This window comes from Chionomys nivalis, chromosome 3 (assembly GCF_950005125.1).
Source record: "Chionomys nivalis chromosome 3, mChiNiv1.1, whole genome shotgun sequence".
NCBI lineage: Eukaryota > Metazoa > Chordata > Mammalia > Rodentia > Cricetidae > Chionomys > Chionomys nivalis.
Window position 1 is genome coordinate 99,646,214 of NC_080088.1, and position 21,579 is coordinate 99,667,792.

The window sequence follows — 21,579 nt, forward strand, 5'->3', positions numbered from 1 at the left end:
ATCCCAAGCACATAGTATACGGACGGTCCCTAGTAGCCCCCTTTTGTACATCATAGCTAGAGATGCTCACACACCCATACACACAGCCTGGTCTGACCAGAGCCAGACGTGCAAAAGTCATTCATGTGTGGAGGGCAGGAAAACATCCGTGCCATGAGGTAAGCAACCAGAAACCAGGGGCTGGGCTCCTTGTTCAGTGCTGTGTGGGGCTGGCTGCAGGCCGTCTCTTGAGAGGTTTGGAGTCAGGGATGCTGGAGTTTCTTCAGTAAAAATGACTTGACTTCAAGCTGAGTTGTCCTGGGTGGGGATGGCAGCACAGGGCAGAATTAGGACACCCCCCTCCCTTTTTGATTGATGTTTCAGCAAACTTGATCCCCGGCCATCTCTGGCCATCTTTGGCCTATAGATTGGGTAGACCAAGGAGGGTGGGATCTTCTTTACCCCCGCACTTCGGAGTACAGGGATTAGATCTGCCAGTTCTGGCCCTGGAGGAATCCACAGGGTAGAGAGGAAGGTGGAACAGTAAAGAACATTCAGGGAGCTGGGGATGTTCGGTGCTTGAAGTCCTGGGTTCTATCCCCAGCACTATATAAAACCGAATGGGGTGGCCTATGATTGTGATCCCGTATTGGGGAGGTGTCGTTCAAGGTCATCCTCAGCTACATAGCAAGCTCTGTGCCAGCCTGGTCTACATGAGCCCCTGTCGCAGGAAACAAAGAAAGGAGCTCTTTAGACATATGGGGTTCGTCTGGTTTCATGGGTCTTAGAAATGGCGGCTGTCGGGCCCAGCTGCCCTGACAGCATTCAGGTCCTGTGTCCAGCTTGCTTAGGTGTCAGGGTACTTGTGGCCTATGTGGCTCTGTGACACAGGAGGGAGGAGGAGCCTATGCTGGTGGACTTTCCATATGAGGTACAGGTAGAGGGGAGTTCGTATTTGTACCCTGGCGCTCCAGGCTGACCGACCAGCCCTGGTCCTTCTGGGAAAAAACAGTGATAAGCTGGAATTCATATGAAGCGACTGAGTACTGAAGAGACAGTGAGGTTTGCATAGATGCTCAGAGCTTGGCCGGAAGTCTCAGGCTGGGGGCAGAGGAGTGGGGAGGCTGGGCCCGCCAGGTGCATCTTGGGAGGATGTTTTGATGGGAGGACAGAGTGGAGTATGTGGACGCTGACCGTCATAAATCGTGGCGAGGAGAGAAGAGACACGTGTAAGGGGCCGGGGATGGATGGGAGGAGCATTTCATGGATTTGGGGGTGAGAGAGGAGTACTGGGTGTAGCGGAGTCTATGGAAGTTGGAAGGGGCAGCTCGGGTAAGGCTGGGGAGGGAGGTCTTAGAGTCTAGGGCTTGGAGACGTTATAAGGGAGGTCCCTGTAAAACCCAGGCTCGACTCAAAAGGGAGGTGGGACCAGTTAGCACCCACACAGGCAGGTCATGTGCCCGCACCTCCACTCTTCCAGGACAAGGAGAAGTCCCTGTCGGAGCAGAGACGCTACTCCCTCATTGACCCAGCGTCAGCGCCCGAGCTACTGCGACTGCAGCACCAGTTGGTGAGCACGGAGGATGCCCTGCGGGACGCACTGGACCAGGCCCAACAGGTGGAGAGGCTGGTGGAGGCTCTGAGGGGCTCAGACAGGACTCCGGTGAGCACGCATCCGGGGCTGCAGCCGGGAGGGTGGCCGAGTCCGAGAACCCCAGTCCCAAATGGGAGGCAGCTCCATCCTGGGGACCCCAGTCTGACACAGGAGAGTGACCCAACATTGGAAGCCCCCCCCCCAGTCTGAGGAGGGTGGTCCCATCCTAAGAACCTAAATCTGAAAAGGAAGCAAGCAGTTCTGTCCTGGGAGACCCCAGCTACAAGGCTTTGACTCTGAGCCTGGTTGGTCCCACTGGGGACCCCGCTCCCCCTTGTGGTTACATGTGGAACTGCATCCTGGCCAACTGCTCAGTGGTGCCTCCACCTCTCCATCCCTCACTCCCCTCCCTCACAGACCATCAGCAATTCCGGTTCTGCCAACGGTATCCACCAGCCAGACAAGGCCCACAAACAGGAGGTAAGTGCGCCAGCAGTCTCTCTAGGTCGCCCAAGCCAGCAGGCCGCTGAAAAAACTTGTGGAAGTCATTAACTACAAGGAACAAGAAGTGTGTGTGTGTGTGTGTGTGTGTGTGTGTGTGTGTGCCCTGTAACAGCAGGGGGTTGCTTGCCTAGGAAGATTCTGGTACTAGTCTATCCCATCCAGGAATGGTTCTGCTTTTTTTTTTTTTTTTTTTGGTTTTTCGAGACAGGGTTTCTCTGTGGTTTGGTTTTTTTTTTTTTAAATACATTTATTTATTTATTTATTTATTTATTTATTTATTTATTTATTATGTATACAATATTCTGTTTGTGTGTATGCCTACAGGCCAGAAGAGGGCACCAGACCCCATTACATATGGTTGTGAGCCACCATGTGGTTGCTGGGAATTGAACTCAGAACCTTTGGAAGAGCAGGCAACGCTCTTAACCTCTGAGCCATCTCTCCAGCCCTCTCTGTGGTTTTGGAGCCTGTCCTGGAGCTAGCTCTTGTAGACCAGGCTGGTCTCGAACTCACAGAGATCCGCCTGCCTCTGCCTCCCGAGTGCTGGGATTAAAGGCGTGCGCCACCACCGCCCGGCTTGTTTTTTGTTTTTCCTGTGGTTCTGGGAATAGAACCAGGGCCTTAGTATTGACCACACCCCAGCCCCTCATTGGGGAATTCTAGGTGGCTGCTCTACCTCTGAGCCACACCCCAGCCCCTCACTGGGGGATTCTAGGCAGGTGCTCTACCACTGAGCCACACCCCAGCCCCTCACTGGGGATTCTAGGCAGGGCCTCTACTGCTAACCACATCCCCAGCCCTTGGTTCTGGAAGACAGAGTGTTCCAGTTCCTCACCTTTATTCACCCAGATTGCAAGCACCCATGATGGACTTAGCCCCTGGTCTGGGAGCATCTTTGTCCCCAGGTCGTTTTGTGACCCGGGCAGGTGAGGCTGGAATGAAGACAGACTCAGCTTACTCCTTGACCTTCCGCATTTAACAAGGGTCGGGCTTGGGAACGAGGACCTTGAAGGCTGTCCCTCACCAAGTAGCCGAGGGCAGCGCAGCATGCAGTGTTGGGGTGGTAGATCAGCTGCCACCCTGGGAGCTGTTGTCTAGACCACGTGAGGGTTTGCTTTTCCAGAAACCTTGTAAGAAATATGGTTCTCATCACTTCCAGAAGTGGAGATTGAAGTTTGGGGTCTGCTTCGTGTTTCTTTCCTTTTTTTATATAATTTAACTTATTTATTTGTTTGGTTTTTCGAGAATGCCGCCATAACCCAGCTTGCTTCTTATTTCTTGAGATCCGTTCTCCACAAAGGTTCTTGGGTCTCCTTATAGAATCCAGGCTTTTCCTGCCACAGGGCCTTGGCACATGGTGTTCCCCCTACCCTGCATGCTCTCTTCCCCCTTGTCCCTCCCTCGTCTGCCCATCCATCCCTCAAGACTGTTGATGATCAAACCCTTGTTCTCTCTAGGACAAACACTGACCCAGGGACGCCATGAACCGGCCCCGTTCCCGTCAGAGCCCTGCCGGGCTTCCCACCTGCGGCTCCACCTCCAGGCGGGAGCCAGAACTGTCTCTTTGGAGATGAGACTGTGTTTGTATTGTCCTCGCCGCTGTGGACAGTTCCCACTTGAACCCCCTGCCGGACCAGGAGGCTCCCACAGACACGGCCTTCCACAGAGCGCGGTACAGCTGGGCCTGGCCCCAGACAACCTCTCTTGGCTACAGCAGGCTGCTCTGAGTCTTGTCTGGGCACCTGGGTACCCGCCTGCCTCCCTTCCTTTCTGGTGTCCCCAGGTCCCTTGCAGGCCTCTGAGGAGTGGTGCAGGGCCCCTGCTTGGACACCTACACACTGAGAAGGGCTTCAGTCTTCAGAAACTAGGAAGGGCATTCTTGACTCATTTACACATTGGTACAAGGTCTCTTGGGCCTCTTTAGCCAGGGGAGATTTGGGGATCGACAGGCTCCTCCTTCCTCAACACCAGGCTAGTATGCATACTTACCCCACTTGCTGCCCAGAAAGCATTGAGCAGACAGCTACAGTATTAGGTGAGCACGCAGACCTTCTTCCTCCCCTCCTGACCTTGAGCCAGGCGTGGCTTGGGGCTTGGAGTCAAGCTAGAACAGGTACAAAACTCTTTAAACAAAGCATTCGCATGGCGTTTTGCTGGGGGGAGAGAAATCGATCTGGGAACCCCCTGCCATGTTACTCCAAAGACCCCAGCAACCCACAGAGGGCCCTGTTCCTGTCTTTCCAGGGTGGGACCACAGTGGGTTACCACTATGATAAGTTATAAGGATGGCCTAGGTGGCCTCCGCGAGCACCCCTGGGGACCAGCAGGTGGCGCTCACGCTCGCCTGTCGGGAGGAGTCGAATTAGCATCTCCACCCTCCTTTCTGCTTTGGGTAGCACTCGCCTTTAACAACAAGCAGCCTAGAGCCTAGAGTTGACGCTTTAGTGGCCTAACTGCAGAGCCAAACATTGCTCTTTTCAGCACAATCGGGCAGCTCGCGGATGAGGAACTAATAGCCAAAGGCTCCCGCAGTAGGGACCAAAAGGGGCTGAGCCCCACCCCGGAGTGGGCTTGCACCTGGGAGGTGTGCAAGAAGCCATTTCCTCACAAGCACTGGCCTTTGAAGGCCCCTCAGCCTACCCGGTGTGACCACACGACTGTGGCTCAGCCGTCCCCTCCCCACCCCTCCCCCAGTGGAATTGTGGAAGTGTGGCAGTCCGTGTTCGGACAATAAAGCTTGTAACTGAGGTACAGGACTCCGGCTGTCGCCTGCTTCTGTCTTGGACACCCTGGGGACAGGAGTGGGTTCTAACTCGCCTCTCAACTGTGAAGGGTCAGTGGAGGTGTGGGGGGGTGCTTTCTAGGGGCTAGATTTAAAGGAGGTGGACCGTGTCCCTAAGGAGTAACACCCGAGTTTGTCCCCTGACCTCCAAGTGTGCACACGTGTACCTGAGTGTGTGTGCATGCTCACGCAATACACTCATGCACAGGAGTACAGACATGTGCACATACACAAGCATGTTTTTTAAGTCTGCAGGTATCATAGGTTTTCTATTGCTGTAATAAAACACTATGAGCAGTTTGGGGAGAAAAGGGCTCCTTGCAGCTTACGGTTTCACATCATGGTCCACCGCTGAGAATCAGGGCAGGACCTGGGGCGGAAGCCATGGAGCCGTGCTGCTTGGTGGCTTGTTCCCCGCGGTTTGCTCAGCCTGCTTTCTTCTACACACCAAGATTACCTGCCCAGGGGTGACCCTGTCCCCAGGAAGCTAGATCTTCCCATACCATTTGTTAAGAAGATGCCCCACAGACATGGTCCTGTCCTAGTTCCTTTTCTGTTGTTGTGACAGAGCACCGTGACCAAAGCAAGCTATAGGATGACGTATTTGACGAGACTTAGAGCTTCAGAGTGTGCATGGCAGCCGGCGGGCGGGCACTGGAGCATGGCTGAGCGCTTACCTGTGATCCAGAATCACAAGGCAGAGAGCAAACTAAGAATGGCAGGGACTTTGGAAACCTCCAAGCCCACCCCCAGTGACCCCCCTCCAACAAGACCACCTCCTACTCATTCCAGAACAGTTCCACCAACTGGGGACCAAGTAGTCAAACATGAACTTTAAGGGGGCCATTTGCATTCAAACCACTACATTCCACTTCCTGGCTCCCATAGGCTTGTAACCTTCTCATAATGCAAAATGCATCAGTCCAACTTCAAAAGTGTCCGTAGTTCTTCAGTCTCAACATAGTTTCAAAGGCTTTTCTGAGACTTCAAGGCAATCCCTTAATTTAAACCTCCTGTAAAGCCAAATTACATACGTCCTATAAGGGATGGCACAGAGAGACTGCCAAACCAGACCCCTCTGTGTGTGGGAAGAAAGATTTATTGGGGATCAAACTGACAAGGATGTCTTTTGGGGGGAGCAGAGAGAAGAACAAACTTGTGGCAAAGCAAGCAGATTTTCTGTGACAGTCCACAGGTGGGTCTGAACTGACACAGGCCATGGGATTGACCAGGAACAAGGAACCCTTCCAGAGGTAGCTGACCTTGTGGGGGGAGGTTCTGGGAGGCTTCTGGAGGATTAAGGGTAGCACCTGGTAAACAAAAACCCACCTTTAAGTTTGCTTTCTGGATAACAATCCTAATGCATTAGAGTGATTGCTAATAACCACGAGACAGAGCCACTATCGGGCCGCCACGGAACCTCTGACAACAAAGTCAATCCAAAAGTTCCGTCTCAGGCAGAGTCTTAGGGAAAGGACAGAAAGCAGTCCCAGTCTTTGCCAAAATATCACAAGAACGGTTCTCTCACCCAGTAGCTAATATTGTTTCCCTCTGAGAGCCTGAGCAGGACCTCCACAGCTCTCAGTGCTACTGTCTTTCATGTTCCTCCTAGGATGGTCCCGTAAGCCCGGGTTACAGCATTCAGTGCTCTCCTAGGCCAAAGTCCCAAGTAGGGGACCAGGCTGAGCTGAGGCCCTAGGGCCAGTCAGGAATACTGCCTATTGGTCCTTAGTGCGCACACACTGGGTATCAGATGACAAGCAGGTGTGGGGACCCTACTGTTGTAGCGCTTGGTGTCTGTCACTTTATGGACTCCCGGTGTATGTGTGGGGTCACACCTTTTTATTGGTGCCTGAGCCTAATTCTTGGGCCTTATTTTCCTAATAAGTTTTTTCTTTCTTTCTTTCTTTCTTTCTTTCTTTCTTTCTTTCTTTCTTTCTCTTTCTTTCTTTTGTTCTTCCTTCCTTCTTTCTTTCTTTCTTTTTCTTTCTTATGTTTGTTTCTGTTGTTTTTGTTTTGTTTTTTGTTGTTATTGTTTGAAACAATATTGTTGGGTTTTCCTGCGTAGCCCTGACTGTCCTGGAACTCTGTAGATCAAACTGGCCTTGAACTCACAGAGATCCCAAGTGCTGCAGATCCATTCAGAAACCATCATCCTCTGCCCCCCAAAATGGATTCCAGTGGTGGTAAAAATGGAGCCTCTTGGTTAAAACACAGCCTGAAAAAGCCGTTTTACCAAATATGGAATAGTTTACAGCAGGACGCAGCCTGCTCTCAGCACTAACTGATACTGTCAATTTAAAGTCAGCCTTCCATGACCTGAAAGAGGGGGAGGATGGGGAGGAGGAGGTGGGGAAGAGGAAGGAGGTTGGGAAGGGAGAGGAGGAGGGGAAGAGAGGAGACAGAAGAGGTTGGAGATGGGAAGGAGGAAGATAAAAATGAGGAGAGAGGAGGGGAGTGGAGAAGACAAAAGGGGAGGAGACTGAAACACGCTCAAGGTATGCATACACATACACAAAACTTAGAAATAGTCTTGCCTGAAAAAAAAAAAAAAAAAAGAAATAGTCTTGCCTGTAATGCACAGAACTCACCACAAGGTGTCTCCCTTGGCTCTAGCACTTTCTGGTCCAGGCCCTTCTCTATGGAGCACAGAATGCTTAGGACCCGACTGGCAAGCTAGCAGGGGAAAGATGACGTGGCTGTCTCCCTCCTGGCCCTAGAGTTCCCTGGTGTCTCCCTCTTGGCCCTAAAGTTCCCTGTCCCCAGGAGCCACCAGGCACATGGTGTTCCCCCCTACCCTACAGTTATCTGTCTGTCCACCCATTCATCCCAGCAATAGAAACCTCTAGAAGGAACGTTTGTTCCATTTCCTGGACCCCTTCAGGTCAGCTCCTGGACTGACCCCCTTCCTACTCCCTGTTCCTTGTGTAGCAAATTTCCTCGTGGGTGACTCAAAATGTCTTCACTAGGATCCTTGCTGAATCAAGATGGCATGGTTCTGGACTGTTCTCTGGAACCCTGGGCAAGGCTTTTGTCCTTTCTGTCACGTGCCAGCAGAGGGAAGGACTTACCGTCCCCTACTGTCCTTAGAGCCAGCGGCAGAGCCTCGTCCCTGACTCAGCAGCTGCCCTCCCCTCTGCCCCAGATTTCCCAGACTCCTCAGACCCCAGGTGTGTTTTCCTCTGCTTCTCATCCAGTCCACACACCTGCCCCACACTGCACCCACTGTTGACTGTCCTCCTCCCCTTGTCAAAGCTCCAGTTGTCAACTCAACATGGCTGGAAAGAGGGAACCTCGGCCAAGGAGTTGCCTCTTCCAGACTGTCCTGCGATCCTGTCTGGGGGGCCATGCGCTTGGTTGCTGGTTGGTGTTCTAGGGTTCACACTGTGGGTGGTACCATTCCTAGGCAGGTGGGCCCGGCTTTATAAGAAAGCAGGCTGAGCAGTCCAGGGGAAGCAAGCCAGTAAGCAGCATCCCACCATGCTCTCTGCTTCAGTTCCTGCTTGGAGCTCCTGCCTCCTCCCCCCACAATGATGCATTGTAACCTGTCAATCAAATAAACTTCCCGCCCTGAATTTGATTTTGGTCAGTGTTTTATTATAACAGACAGCAAATTAAGGCAGTCCTTCATCCTGTCCTAACCGCTTTCTGTACCCATTCTGGCCTGCTCCTCAGTTGCTAGCTCAAGCCTTACCCCTCAGAGAAATCTTTCCATATAAACACATGCCTTACACACTCATATGAACACACGCACCTATACACGTGGACATCCGCTGACACAATATATGTGAACACATATATTCCTAATTAACTACACACGTATCCACACACCAACTACTCATTCACATGCATACATACTGACACCTACACAAACAGGCATGCTCACTCTGCTTTAATAACATAAGGGTTTTTTTTTCTAATGACAACGAGACACGTCTGCTCCTGGCAGCACCAATCTACTACAGAGAAGATGATGGGCATCGAAGATACACCACAGGGACTTTACTTTCTTTGTGGCAAAAGTAAGTAAGTCACTGGGCAAGAAAGTGCCCTTGCCTCGGGTGTTGACAGTATGCTGTCTTTTTTTTTTAATATTTATTTATTTATTATGTATACACTATTCTGTCTGTGTGTATGCCTGCAGGCCAGAAGAGGGCACCAGACCTCATTACAGATGGTTGTGAGCCACCATGTGGTTGCCGGGAATTGAACTCAGGAACTTTGGAAGAGCAGGCAGTGCTCTTACCCTCTGAGCCATCTCTCCAGCCCGACAGTATGCTGTCTTAATTGAACAAGCAGGACACAAAAGAGTGATTGCCAAACCTTGTCAAGAGAAGACAGGGCAGTCCTTCAAAACTCCTGCTTCATAGCAAAGTCTGTTGAATATTCTAGGCCTATAGGTCAAATACAGATGCTCCAACATTGCAGAGGAACCTTAGGCGACTTGTCCAGGCAGCCAATTGTTTCTGTAACTTCTCACATTTTTTGGAAGTCACTTGCTCACACTTCCTACTTGCTCAGTTAATATTATTTCCTTCTCGGGTCTCTGAAGGAGTTGAAGACCAGATAGTTATAGTTTCCCTTGTTTACCAGACTCAGAAAAGAAATTCATTAAAGAAGTGTAAAGTATATAAGGTTGAGAGACTTAAAAAAATAATTTTGAGTTGGTAATGCAAGTTAGAATAGAGAGTGAATTAGGTACAACACGTTGGACTCACAAGATAGGATAGATATGGAATATTTTCTCTGAATTTGTCAAATGCAAATGGATTAGACATTGTTGATGTGCTTATTGCCTGTATATGTTATATATAGTTATTATACTTACTATATATAGTTTTTCTTCTTTAGTTTTAGCCTTCATTTTTATTTTAGACAAAAAAAAGGGGAAATGGAGTGATATTTTGTTTGTGTTTTAACAAATAAAGCTTGCCTGAAGATCAAAGTGCAGACCTAAGCCACTAGAGGCCAGGCAGTGGTGGCACACACCTTTAATCCCAGGAATTTAATCTCGGGAAACAGAGGCAGACAGGTCTCTGTTAGTTCAAGGCTACCCTGGGCTGCACAAAATTGATCCAGTCTAAAAGAGAAACAGAGCTCACACAAAGGTGATCCCAGCATTCGGGATCCCATGCCTCTAATCCCAGCACTAGAGAGGAGGAGACAGGAGTGATGAGGCTGGGGGGGAGAGAGGAATATAAGGCAGGAGGAGACAGGAGCTCAGTGCAGTCTGAGGAGCAGCCAGTCTGAGGTTGATGCAGTCTGAGGACAGGATCACCCCTTTGGCCTGAGCATTGGTGGAGGTAAAAGGTCTCTCTAGTGACCGGCCACTCTGCTTCTCTGATCCTTCAGCTTGCACGCCCTGACAGCTGACTCTGAGTTTATATTATTAAGAACAATTAGAATTCATGTTACACAAATACCTCACACACATGCATATAAATATCCACGCATGCACACAGAGATCTGCCTGCCTCTACCTCCCGAGTGCTGGTGTTAAAGGTGCCACTGCTGCCCTGCAGTCATTCTTCATGCAGTACATCCTGTGTGTGTGTATGTGCACACGTGTGTGCATGTGTACATGTGCAAGTGTGTGTGTGCGCGTGCGTGTGTGTGTCGTCTTACTGATTACTAAATGAGAAAATGCTTTCCTCCGCTGAGACTCCTTCCTCTGATGACTCTAGCTTGTGTCAAGTTGAGACACAAAACCAGCCTGTACATATATGTAAGTATGTACATATGTATGTATATGTATTTATCCTATAAGTTATGTTATTTTACAAAACCCTGACTAATACATGTAGATACATAATTAATACATACATGTACATACATACATGTAATACATATACACTTCCACACCCATCAAATATACATGTAAGCACTTATATACATTAATAGCACATAACCACACATCCCACACGTAACATATGCCTACACAATACACATACATAGATACTCATAAACATACATGCATAAAGACCCACGTGCACAATATACAGATAAATATACTCAAGCACACATACCACACACATACAAACCAAACATGCATACATATGCAATACATGCAAACATCATTTGTGCATGTAAACATGTGTATGTTTACACATACTCTTACACAACCACATGTGTGGACACAACCATATATGCATCACTACATGTAGGCACACATTTGCACACACACACATACACAAACCTACAGACATGCATCTGCACTCATTCAGAGGTGCTTGTGCGAATCCTTACACAGGTGTGCTCTTCCTGTCCTCTTGGCAAAGCCACTCTCAAGAGGCACCCTCCTACTGCAGAGGAGGACACTGTTTGTTCTCACATTTTGCTTTGTTTTTCAAGACAGGGTTTCTCTGTGTAGCCCTGAACTCAGGACACTGGAACTCACTCTGTAGACCAAGCTAGCCTTGAACTCAGAGATTTCCTGCCTCTGCCTACTGGGTACTGGGACTAAAGGTGTGGACCACCTGGTCCTGACCTTTCTAATCCCCATTCTTTATTGGTCTAAGATGTCTTTCTTAACCAGGTGGTGGTGCACCCCTTTGATCCCAGAACTCTGGAAGCAGAGGCAGACAGATCTCTGAGTTTGACCAACCTGGTCTACAGAGCGAGTTCCAAAACAGTCAGGACTACACAGAGACCCTGTCTCAATAAACCAAAACCAGCCAAACAAAAAATATTTTTTAAAATTCATTTATTTATTATGTATACAATGGTCTGCCTGCATGTGTCCCTGCAGACAGAAGTTGGCACCAGATCTTATTACTGGTGGTTACAAGCCACTATGTGGTTGCTGGGAATTGAACTCAGGACCTCTGGAAGAGCAGTCAATGCTCTTAACCACTGAGCCATCTCTCCAGCCCTATTTTTTTTTAATTTTTTATATGTTTAAGTATTTTGTCTGCATGTATGTGCATGTACTACGTATATCCCTGGTGCCAACAGAGGCAAGAAGAAGGTGCCAGATCCCTGGCACTGGAGTTACTCACAGTTGTGAGGCAGCATGTGGGTTCAGGGAACTTGAACAATAATCAATAAGTGTTCTTAATCACGGAGTCATCTCTCTAGCTCTGATTTTATTCTATTTTCTGAAGACTGACCCGCTTTTTTTCATTATGTGTTCATTTGTGTGTCTGTGTGAGGGTGTGTGCACATGAGTGCTCATATCTGCAGAACCAGAGAGATCAGACCTCCCCCTGGAGGTAGGATTACAAGTCGTTCTCTGAGCACCCCAGCATGGGCACTGGGAACTGAACTCGGGTCCTCTGCAAGAGCAGTATGCGCTCTTAACCCTGCTCCATCTCTCTAGGTGCGGGCTTTATTTTGTTTGTATTTTGTTTGTCTGTAGGCTGCATGTATGTGGTTGCATACAGACGCCAGCAGAGGGCACCAGATCCCAAAGACCCAGAGTTACAGGCGCTAGTGAACCGCCCTGTATGGAGGTTGGAATCTGAATTTACAGCCTCTGCAAGAGCAGAAAGCCCTGCTAACCCCTGAGCTTTCTCTCCCGTGCCTTTGTTCTTTGTTTTTGAATTTCCCAGCACTCGGGAGGCAGAGGCAGGTGGATCTCGAGGCCAGCCTGGTCTACAGAACAAATTCCAGGACAGCCAGAGCTTTTACAAGAAACCTTGTCTTGATAAAGAAACAACAACCAAAAAGTGAAACAAAGGCCACAGGTATTTCTTGTGTACGACAGGACAGCAGGGCACAGTCTGCCTTGCAGAGTGGCTGTATGGGGCCACTTGGCACGTGTGTGGTTTCACATGCCGGTCACAGGAACACTAGAATCCTTTCCTCTGCTCTCTGTCTGGGACCCTGTTAATTCTGGTAACTGAGTTTGAGTACTGTGCCACAGACTTCTTCCTTTTCTTTTATTTCTTTTTGTTTGTTTGGGATTTGGGGTTTTTTGTTTTGTTTTGTTTGTTTGTTTTTGTTTTTCAAGACCGATTTTCTCCATGTAACAGCCCTAGCTGTCCTGGAACTAGCTCTGTAGACCAGGCTGGCCTCAAACTCACAGAGATCCACCTGCCTCTGCCTCCTGAGTGCTGGGATTAAAGGCTTGTGCCACCACTACCAGGCTACTTCTTCCTATCTAACACCAAGTTCATGTCCACAGGCCATGCCTTTGCCCACTGCCCGTGGGCCTGTCTCCTCTCTGCCCATCCAATGTCTTTGTTCACTAAAGAGGTAGCAGATCTGTGTGTGTGTGCCTGTCTCTGTCTCTCTCTCTCTGTCTCTCTCTGTCTCTGTCTCTCTTTCTGTCTCTCTCTCTCTCTCTCTCTCTCTCTCTCTCTCGCCTCTGCCTCTCTCTCTCTCTCTCTCTCTCTCTCTCTCTCTCCTCTGCCTCTCTCTCTCTGTTTTATTGCTTTGGTTTTGGTTTATTTGTTTTTGGAGACAGAGCCTCGCTTCATCCCAGGCTGTGCCTCAATTCCAAGAGTAACCTGAAACCCTTGATCCCCCCCTGCCTCTGTGTCCCAAATGCTGAGATTACAGGTGTGTGCCATCACACCTGGCTTCTCTGTCTCTTCTTTCCTAGACTCTTCCAGCTCTGGGCTGGACGCTTTCTTCCTCAGAGACAGGTTTATTTTCAGTGCTCTTGCCTTTTAAGCTTCTATCAAGTTTAGAAAACAAACACGCCACAGCCCCGCCCCTCGGGCTGCCTCCCCCAGGACTTCACCTCCTGGGTGGCCTTCTGTATCCAATTAGACCTCGCCTGAATCTTTAACGTTGATAGTTTAAAAAAAAAAAAAATCTTTTAATCCAGGTTCCGGGCTTTGATCTCCTATCTTCTGGAATCATCTTCATCTGTCACTTAATTTTATCGTTATTTTAAATCTCTTCACTTTTATCTGGCAAGAGTAACTTTCAAGGCCCTCTTCCTGGCTTCTAATTTTAATTCTGTGTGTGCTGATTGGGACTGAGACTTCAGCCTTCTCCTTTGCGGGTTCCACTTTTCATCTCGTTGGCACCGCTCTTGTTTCTTTCATCTGAGCTACTTTTCCCTATGTAAAGAAAATTCCTGGCACCGCGGCTGTAGCTCAGTTGGTTTTCCGTGCATTTGCCCAGCAGCACAAAAACCCTGGGGTCCATCCACGGCGCTGCACATCCCAGGACGGTGGTCTGTGCCTGTAATCTGTGGAGGCAGGAGGATCAGAAATTCAAGGTCGTCTTCAGCTGCCTACTGAGTTGGAGGTCAGTCTGGGCTACACCGGTTTCTCGTCTAAAACAACACATCAGAACAAAGACACATGTGTTTTGTTTGAGACGATTCACATACCTCACACATCCATCCATGTACAATTCAAAAGGTTTTATTATAAATCGCAAGTTGTTCACATAATTATCACTGTGATTCTAGCACATTCTGGTCACTCGCAAATGAAACTCCACACGCCTAAGCCCCACACAGCAGCACTATTCCATTTCACCCTGGAATAGTGGTGTGTTTCTGGGCAATGGTTGCCTTTCATCTTTGGGAAGAATATCTGTTGAACTTCCCCATGCCAGTCAGTTATCAAAGGATTCAGAGACTGGGTGCGATGGAAGACGCCTATAACCCCAGCACCCAGGAGGGTAAAGCAGGAGGATCATGAGTTTGAGACCAGCCAGGGATGGCAAGACCCTGTCTCAAAAATAAACAAAAACGGGGTGTGGGGAGATGCTTTAGTCAATAGGTGCTTTTTCTGCAAACATGGGGGGACCTGAAGTCTATCTCCAGTACCCACATAAAAAAATTCAGACGCACTCAGGAGGCAGGGAGGCAGGCGGATCTCCTGAGTTCGAGGCCAACCTTGTCTACAGAGCTAGTTCCAGGACAGCCAGGAACCCTGTCTCAAAAAAGCAAAATAAAATAATAATAATAATAATAATAATAATAATAATAATAGGTGTGCGTGATGGCTATTCTTGGTTGTCAGCTTGACTTCATCTGGAGTTAACAAAACACAAAAATGGAAGTCAAACCTGTGAGGGATTTTTGCTCAGTTTGAAGTAGGACGATCAGAATCTTTGAGGTAGGAAGACACACCTCTAACCTGGGTCACTCATTCTGCTGGAAGTATGTATATGTACACACAGAGATATGTGAAGAGCGAGAGATTCATTCTGTAAGTTCTGGTACTCTAGAGAACGCTGGCTAACACGGTGTGTCTGTGTGTAGATATGTTCGTATGAGCACAGGTACCATGGAGTTAAGAAGAACACACTGAATCTATTGGGGTAAGAACTACAAGGGGGAGTGACTCACCCCATGTGGGTGCTGGCACCTGAATTCAGGTCCGCTAGTACACACTTTTAGCTGCTGAGCCATCTCTCCAGGCCTCACTTCTGGCTTGATCTCTCTCTCTCTCTCAACAGGGTCTCACTATGTAGCACTGACTGGCCATAATTTGCTATGGAGATCATCCTGGCCTCGAACTCACAGAGATCTGCCTGCCTCAGCCTCCCAAGTGTTGGAATTAAAGATATACACCGCCATGGTTAGCTATTTGAGACAGGATCTTCCTCCATTACCCAGGCTGGTCACCAGCGCGTCTGTGGCATCCTTCTCAGATACCTGAGTGTTGTTGCAATGATAAGCCCATGGTGATATTTTATTTCTGATCTGACAAATAAAGCTTGCCTGAAGATCGGAGTGTAGCAGTATAGCGCTAGCCATAGAGGCCGGGCGGTGGAGGCGCACACCTTTCATCCCAGCACTGGGGAGACAGAGGGAGGTGATCTCTGTGAGTTCAAGGCCACCCTTGATTGATCCAGTCTAAAAGAGAAACAGAACCAAGCAGTGGTGGCTCACACCTTTAATCTCCATGTTTGGGAGTCACACTCCTTCAGTCCCAGCACTAAGGAGGTGGAGAAAGGAAGGGATAGGGCTGGGCAGAGAGAGGACTATGAGGCGGGAGGAGACAGAAGAGCTCATGACAGTCAGTCTGAGGACAGGATCGCCCCTTTGGTCTGAGCGTTGGTAGAGGTGAGAACTCTAAGAGTGACTGCCGCTCTGCTTCTCTGATCCTTCAGCTTTCAGCCCCCGACAGCTGACTTCGGGTTTTTATTATTAAGACCAAAGAGAATTTGTGCTATGAGTCTGAGCTACCATGCCTGGATAAGTTGGGTTTATTATTATTATTATTATTATAACAGTGTAGATCCCTAAGTTAACTTTATGGTTATCTATCTTTATAGTTAGCTATCACGGTCTTGTGCTATCAAGATCTTTAGTGATTTTTTTTTCCAAACACCTTATATTTTGTTTTGGACTAGTCGAATCGTGGTGCAAGGACAATTAGCTGTCCATATGGGAAAAGACTGAAAATAGATTCCCACCTCCCACATAAGCAAAGCCAGACCCAGAGCAAAAAACTGCGTGTGAACAGTGAAGTTGTAAAACTTTCAAAACAAAATGTAGAACAGGGAAGTGTACGTGACTAGAAAACACAGACACTGTGGTTCAAACCCTCTCTTCTTTTAAAAAATCTCCATATATAATAACAATATATAATGTATATTATGATAGATAGGTAGATAGATAGATAGATAGATAGATAGATAGATAGATAGATAGATATTTGGTTTGATTTTTGAGACAGCCTTAATTGTCCTGAAACGAAACTCACTTGTAGACCAGGCTGGCCTCGAACTCACACAGGTTCTCCTGCCTCTGCCTCCCGAGTGCTGGGATTAAATACGTGCAGCAGCACGCCCTGCAAAATTTCTCTGTATTTATATTTATATGTATGTGTGTGTGCCTGGTTGTCTATACATGCACCATGTCATACAGGTGCTTATGGAGACCAACAAGGGTGTCAGATGCCCTGGAACTGGGATTTGCTGGGAGTTGCAAGTGATTGTGAGCTGCCTGATATGGGTAATGGGAAGGGAACTAGGTCCTTTGCAAAAGCAGCGGGTGGGTGGGTGGGGGAACTATGGATAGAATGTAAAATGAAATTAAATTTTTTTTTTTAAAAAAAAAGCAGAAGTATTCTTAACTCCTAAGTCAACCTTCTAGTCCCCAGTCCTTCAATCATTATTGAAGATGTTTTATCAGGGACCCATCAGTAATGTGCTAACCTTTCAAGAAAAAGGGCCGACATTTAACTCCTGGAGCCTGTGTAAACAGCTGGGCATGGGGGGGGTATGCTTATAGTCACAGTGTTGGGTAGGAGAGGTCAAGACAGCATGTAGCCTTGGGCCCTGAGTTCTAGGCTGTTGAGAAACTCTGTATCAAAATACAGAGAGGTGACTCCACAAGGCTGGGACAGAGAATAGACAGTTCAAAACTAGCACAACCTTTAAAAAAAAAGATTTGCCGGGCGGTGGTGGCGCACGCCTTTAATCCCAGCACTTGGGAGGCAGAGGCAGGTGGATCTCTGTGAGTTCGAGACCAGCCTGGTCTACAAGAGCTAGCTCCAGGACCGGCTCCAAAACCACAGAGAAACCCTGTCTCGAAAAAAAACAACAACAACAAAAAAGATTTGTTTATGGCTCTGTGTGTGTGTGCACATGCGTGTGTGTGGAATTGCCGGAGGAGGACAAGAGGGCATCAGATTTATTTATTTATTTAGCTACTTATCTACCTACCTATCTACTCTGTCTATCTCTATCTATCATCTATCTATCTATCTATCTATCTATCTATCTATCTATCTATCTATCTAATCTATCTATCGATGGGGTTTTTCAACACAAGGTTCCTCTGTGTAACAGCCCTAGTTGTCCTGAAACTAGCTCTGTGTAGACCAGGCTGGCCTTGAACCCACAGAGATTCATCTACCTGTGCCTCCCAAGTGCTGGGATTAAAGGTATGCACCACCACTGCCTGACTTTATCCTCCCCTTTATAAAGGAATGAGAAGAGACCCTGGGAGATTTCTAAACCTCAGAACTGTGTAAAACCCCTTAGTGATGATGCCGTGCGTATCCCTGTGCCCTGTGTATTCACACAGGGACACTGAAGCCCCAAGTGCTAAAAGGCTCACACAGGAGTGTTTCATCATCTCAACAGGTCCCCACCTGATGAACAAAAGGACCATGTTCTTTGCTTGCTGAGCCTTCTCCTCCAAGAGTGAGGGGCTCCAAGAGGAGGGGGGTATCTGCTGTCGTCTTTGGTACCTTGCAAATGTTAATTGGGGGAAATTATGCAAAGACGAGAGATGCTCATTTGCATGTTAAGAAGGTGGCTATATTAAAAATAGCAGGAGGAAGAAGTTAAGTTTGGGATTGAAGCGAGTCTGCCATTCCAGGCGCCTGGGAGCATAAAGTGGAGGTATAACGTGGCTTGATTGGTCAGGGACCCTCAGCTCTAATAGCTTGGAACCTCAGGACAGCCCTGGAGGGCAACCATTTCACACAGTGGACAAAGAGTTTAAAGGTCACTTCTGACCATGTCTCTCATCCGCCTGTAACCTGCTGAGTCTCCCTGCTGCCCTCAGGACACCTGGTCCATTAGCCTCCCCTCCTGACACCCCCAGCAGTACCTACCTTATCTGCTCAGCCAGCTTCATGTTGATGGGGAGCCTTTCCATACAGGATTCCGGCTGCCTGGAACAGCACAGATCACCTGGAAGGGTAGGTTTTTCACACTGAGCCAACTACACAGTCTTACAAGTACCACATAAGTGCTTTCTTTGGCCTCTGGGACTAGCTGATCTATTTTATTTATTTGTTTGGTTGGTTTTTGGTTTTTTTTAAAAGATTTATTTATTTATTAAGCAGACAATGTACTGTTGGCAAGGAAGGCACCAGGTCTCATTACAGATGGTTGTGAGCCACCATGTGGTTGCTGGGAATTGAACTCGGGACCTCTGGAAGAGCAACCAGTGCTCTTACCCTCTGAGTCATCTCTCCAGCCCCCGTTTTTGGGGTTTTTTTTTTTTTTTTTTTTTTTTGAGACAGGATTTCTCTATAGATCCCTGGCTGATAGCAAGCTTATTTTTTGTTTTTTGCTTTTTATTTTTGTTTTTTTGAGACAGGGTTTCTCTGTGTATATTTGGAGCCTGTCCTAGCACTCGTTCTAGAGACCACGCTGGCCTCGAACTCACAGAGATCTATCTGCCTCTGCCTCCTGATTGCTGGGACTAAAGATGTGCACCACACTGCTAGGTAGCAAGTTTGTTTGTTTGTTTGTTTTTGTTTGGTTGGTTTTTTTTAGTTTTTTGAGACAGGGTTTCTCTGTAGTTTTGGGGGTTGTCCTGGAACTAGCTCTTTTTTTTTTTTTTTTTTTTTTTTTTTGGTTTTTCGAGACAGGGTTTCTCTGTGGTTTTGGAGCCTGTCCTGGAACTAGCTCTTGTAGACCAGGCTGGTCTCGAACTCACAGTGATTCACCTGCCTCTGCCTCCCAAGTGCTGGGATTAAAGGCGTGCGCCACCACCGCCCGGCTGGAACTAGCTCTTGTAGACCAGGCTGGCCTCAAACTCACAGAGATCCGCCTGCCTCTGCCTCCCAAGTGCTGGGATTAAAGGCGTGAGCCACCACTGCCCAGCAACAAGTTTATTTTCCAAAAATGTATTTATTTGATATTTATGTGAACGTGCTTGAGTATATGTGTATTTAGCATAAGCATAGAAACATACGGAAGCTTGTGGAGGATAAAGAGGGGTCAGATTGTTTGGAGCTGGAGTTCCAGGCAGTGGTGAGTTGCCCAATAGGGATGCTGGGAACTAAACTCAGGTCCTCTGCAAAAACAGGTGCACATTCTAATAGCCAAGCCGTCTGTCCAGCCCCGCCCAGCCGTTCCTTTTATGGGTGTTGACACAGGGTCCCACATAGCAAAGGCTAGCCTTCAACTCCCTGTGTGGCTGAGGATGACCTTGAACTTCTGATCTCTCTGCCTTTGCCTCCTGAATACTGGGACTAGGGGCGTGCACAACCAGGGTAAGTCTATGCTGTGCTGGGGATAGAACTTAAGGACTCCCGCATGCCAGTCAAGAACTTTGTCCTTTGAGCCAAATCCCCACCCTCTTCCTATTCTTGTGTGGTTTTGTCTCTGGGTAACATCTCTTTGGAGTCTACAACAGCAGACACCTCGGGCTGTGTCCTTCTGTTCCTGTCAGCTGTCCTACCACGCAGAGATGGTTAAACCAAACATGAGAGACGAGGCTCTGGGTCCCCACTCCCATCCGGCCACTCCGTAAGGACAGCTGCAGGAAGGAAGGAGATGGAGAGGGAGGCTGATTATAAATTAGAAAGCAAAACGCGCACAGGGCTTCTCTGACTCCAATGAATACCCATTGAGGGTATCAGTCGCTGGAGCTGGCGATTTGCAAGGGTTTGGTTTACTTGGACAGGGAAGAATCTCAATGAGACCCTAGGCCCGGGGCTGAGGAGGGCCTGTGGAGGGGCTGCAGGCAATGCCAAGCACCTGGGAAGGAGGAAAATGATGGCCACAAAACCACACTCCCCTCCCAACATTTACACTCCACGGTCTACTTTTCCATGGCTTACGTCATCGAGCTCCTAATAGCCTTGTGAGAAAGGTCCTATTTTAATCCATCTTATGACCAGGAACACCGGAGCGAGCACAGAGAGGTTTTGTAACTCTTTGGGGTCATACAGCTAACAGATAACAACCAAACCTGGGTTGTATGTGTTTTTAGCTGATACTCATTCACAATAGAGAGTCTGGGCATCCTCCTGCACCAGCCTTCACAAGTCTGAAATTACAGACTTGCAACACCATGCCTGGCTTTCTTTCTTTGCTTGTTTTGTTTTTTCTCTGTAGCCCTGGGTGTCCTGGTACTCACTCTGTAGACCAGACTGGCCTGGAACTCACAGAGATCCTCCTGCCTCTGCCTCCTGAGTGCTAGGATTGAAGGCGTGCGCCACCACCGCCTGGCTACCAGGCCTGGCTTTCATCGGTACTCTTTTCTATGTTGTGGTTTTATTGAGACAATATCTTATGTACCCCAAGGTTGATACCAAACTAGCTGTGTGGCTGAGGATGACCTTGAACTCCTGACCTGCTTGCCTCTACCTTCTGAGTACAGGATTATAAATCTGTACTACCATGCCTGGTTTATAACCCATACTCATTTATCTATCTGTCTGTCTGTCTGTTTTTAAATTGAGACAGGGTCTCATGTAGCTCAGGCTGGTCCTTTGTAGCTAAGGATGATCTTGAATTTCTGGTCCTCCTGACTTCATCCCCTGAGTGCTAGGAACCCAGGCATGCCCCACCATGTCTGGTTTATGCTGTACTGGGGGATATAGAATACAGGGCTTTATAGTGATTTTTGTCTGTGTGTGTTTTAATAAATAAAGCTTGCCTGAAGATCAGAGTGCAAAGATAGCCATACTAGTCAGGCATACAGGCTGGGCAGCGGTGGTGCACACTTTGATCCCAGCACTAGACGGGAGGAGACAGAAGCTCGGGGTCTCAATCTGTAGTCAATCTGTAGTCACACTGAGGACAATCACCCAGCCTTGGTAGAGGCAAGAACTCTCTAGTGATGGCTGGTTTGCTCTTCTGATCTTCAGCTCGAACCCCGATATCTGTCTCTGTGTTTTTATTGTTTGTGCTATAGGACTTCATGCACTCTAGGCAAGTGCTCTGCCAACCTAAGCCAAATTCCTAGCTCCTGGCTGCTTCCTGCTTCCTCCACGACATTCTAAGGAGGGAAATGGTGGGGAAGCCCCATGGGGCCAGAATTCTGGGCCCCTGCCCCTTTCCACCTTGTGCCTCCTCCCTTTGCTTAATCATCTTTCCCCAAACTTCTGCATCT

General features: G+C 48.2%; 1 protein-coding gene across 2 annotated transcripts in view; it reads left to right on the top strand.

The window, feature by feature from the left end:
• Clip2 (CAP-Gly domain containing linker protein 2) overlaps positions 1–4,826 on the top strand; it is a 61,157-nt gene extending 56,331 nt beyond the window's left edge. For both annotated transcript variants that reach the window (XM_057764779.1, XM_057764778.1), the window contains 3 exons: positions 1,460–1,642; positions 1,991–2,053; positions 3,535–4,826. In XM_057764779.1, coding sequence (XP_057620762.1) covers positions 1,460–1,642; positions 1,991–2,053; positions 3,535–3,546 — 258 coding nt within the window. In that variant the 3' untranslated portion in view covers positions 3,547–4,826. The remainder of the gene's footprint in view (positions 1–1,459; positions 1,643–1,990; positions 2,054–3,534) is intronic.
• Positions 4,827–21,579: the final 16,753 nt, after the last annotated feature.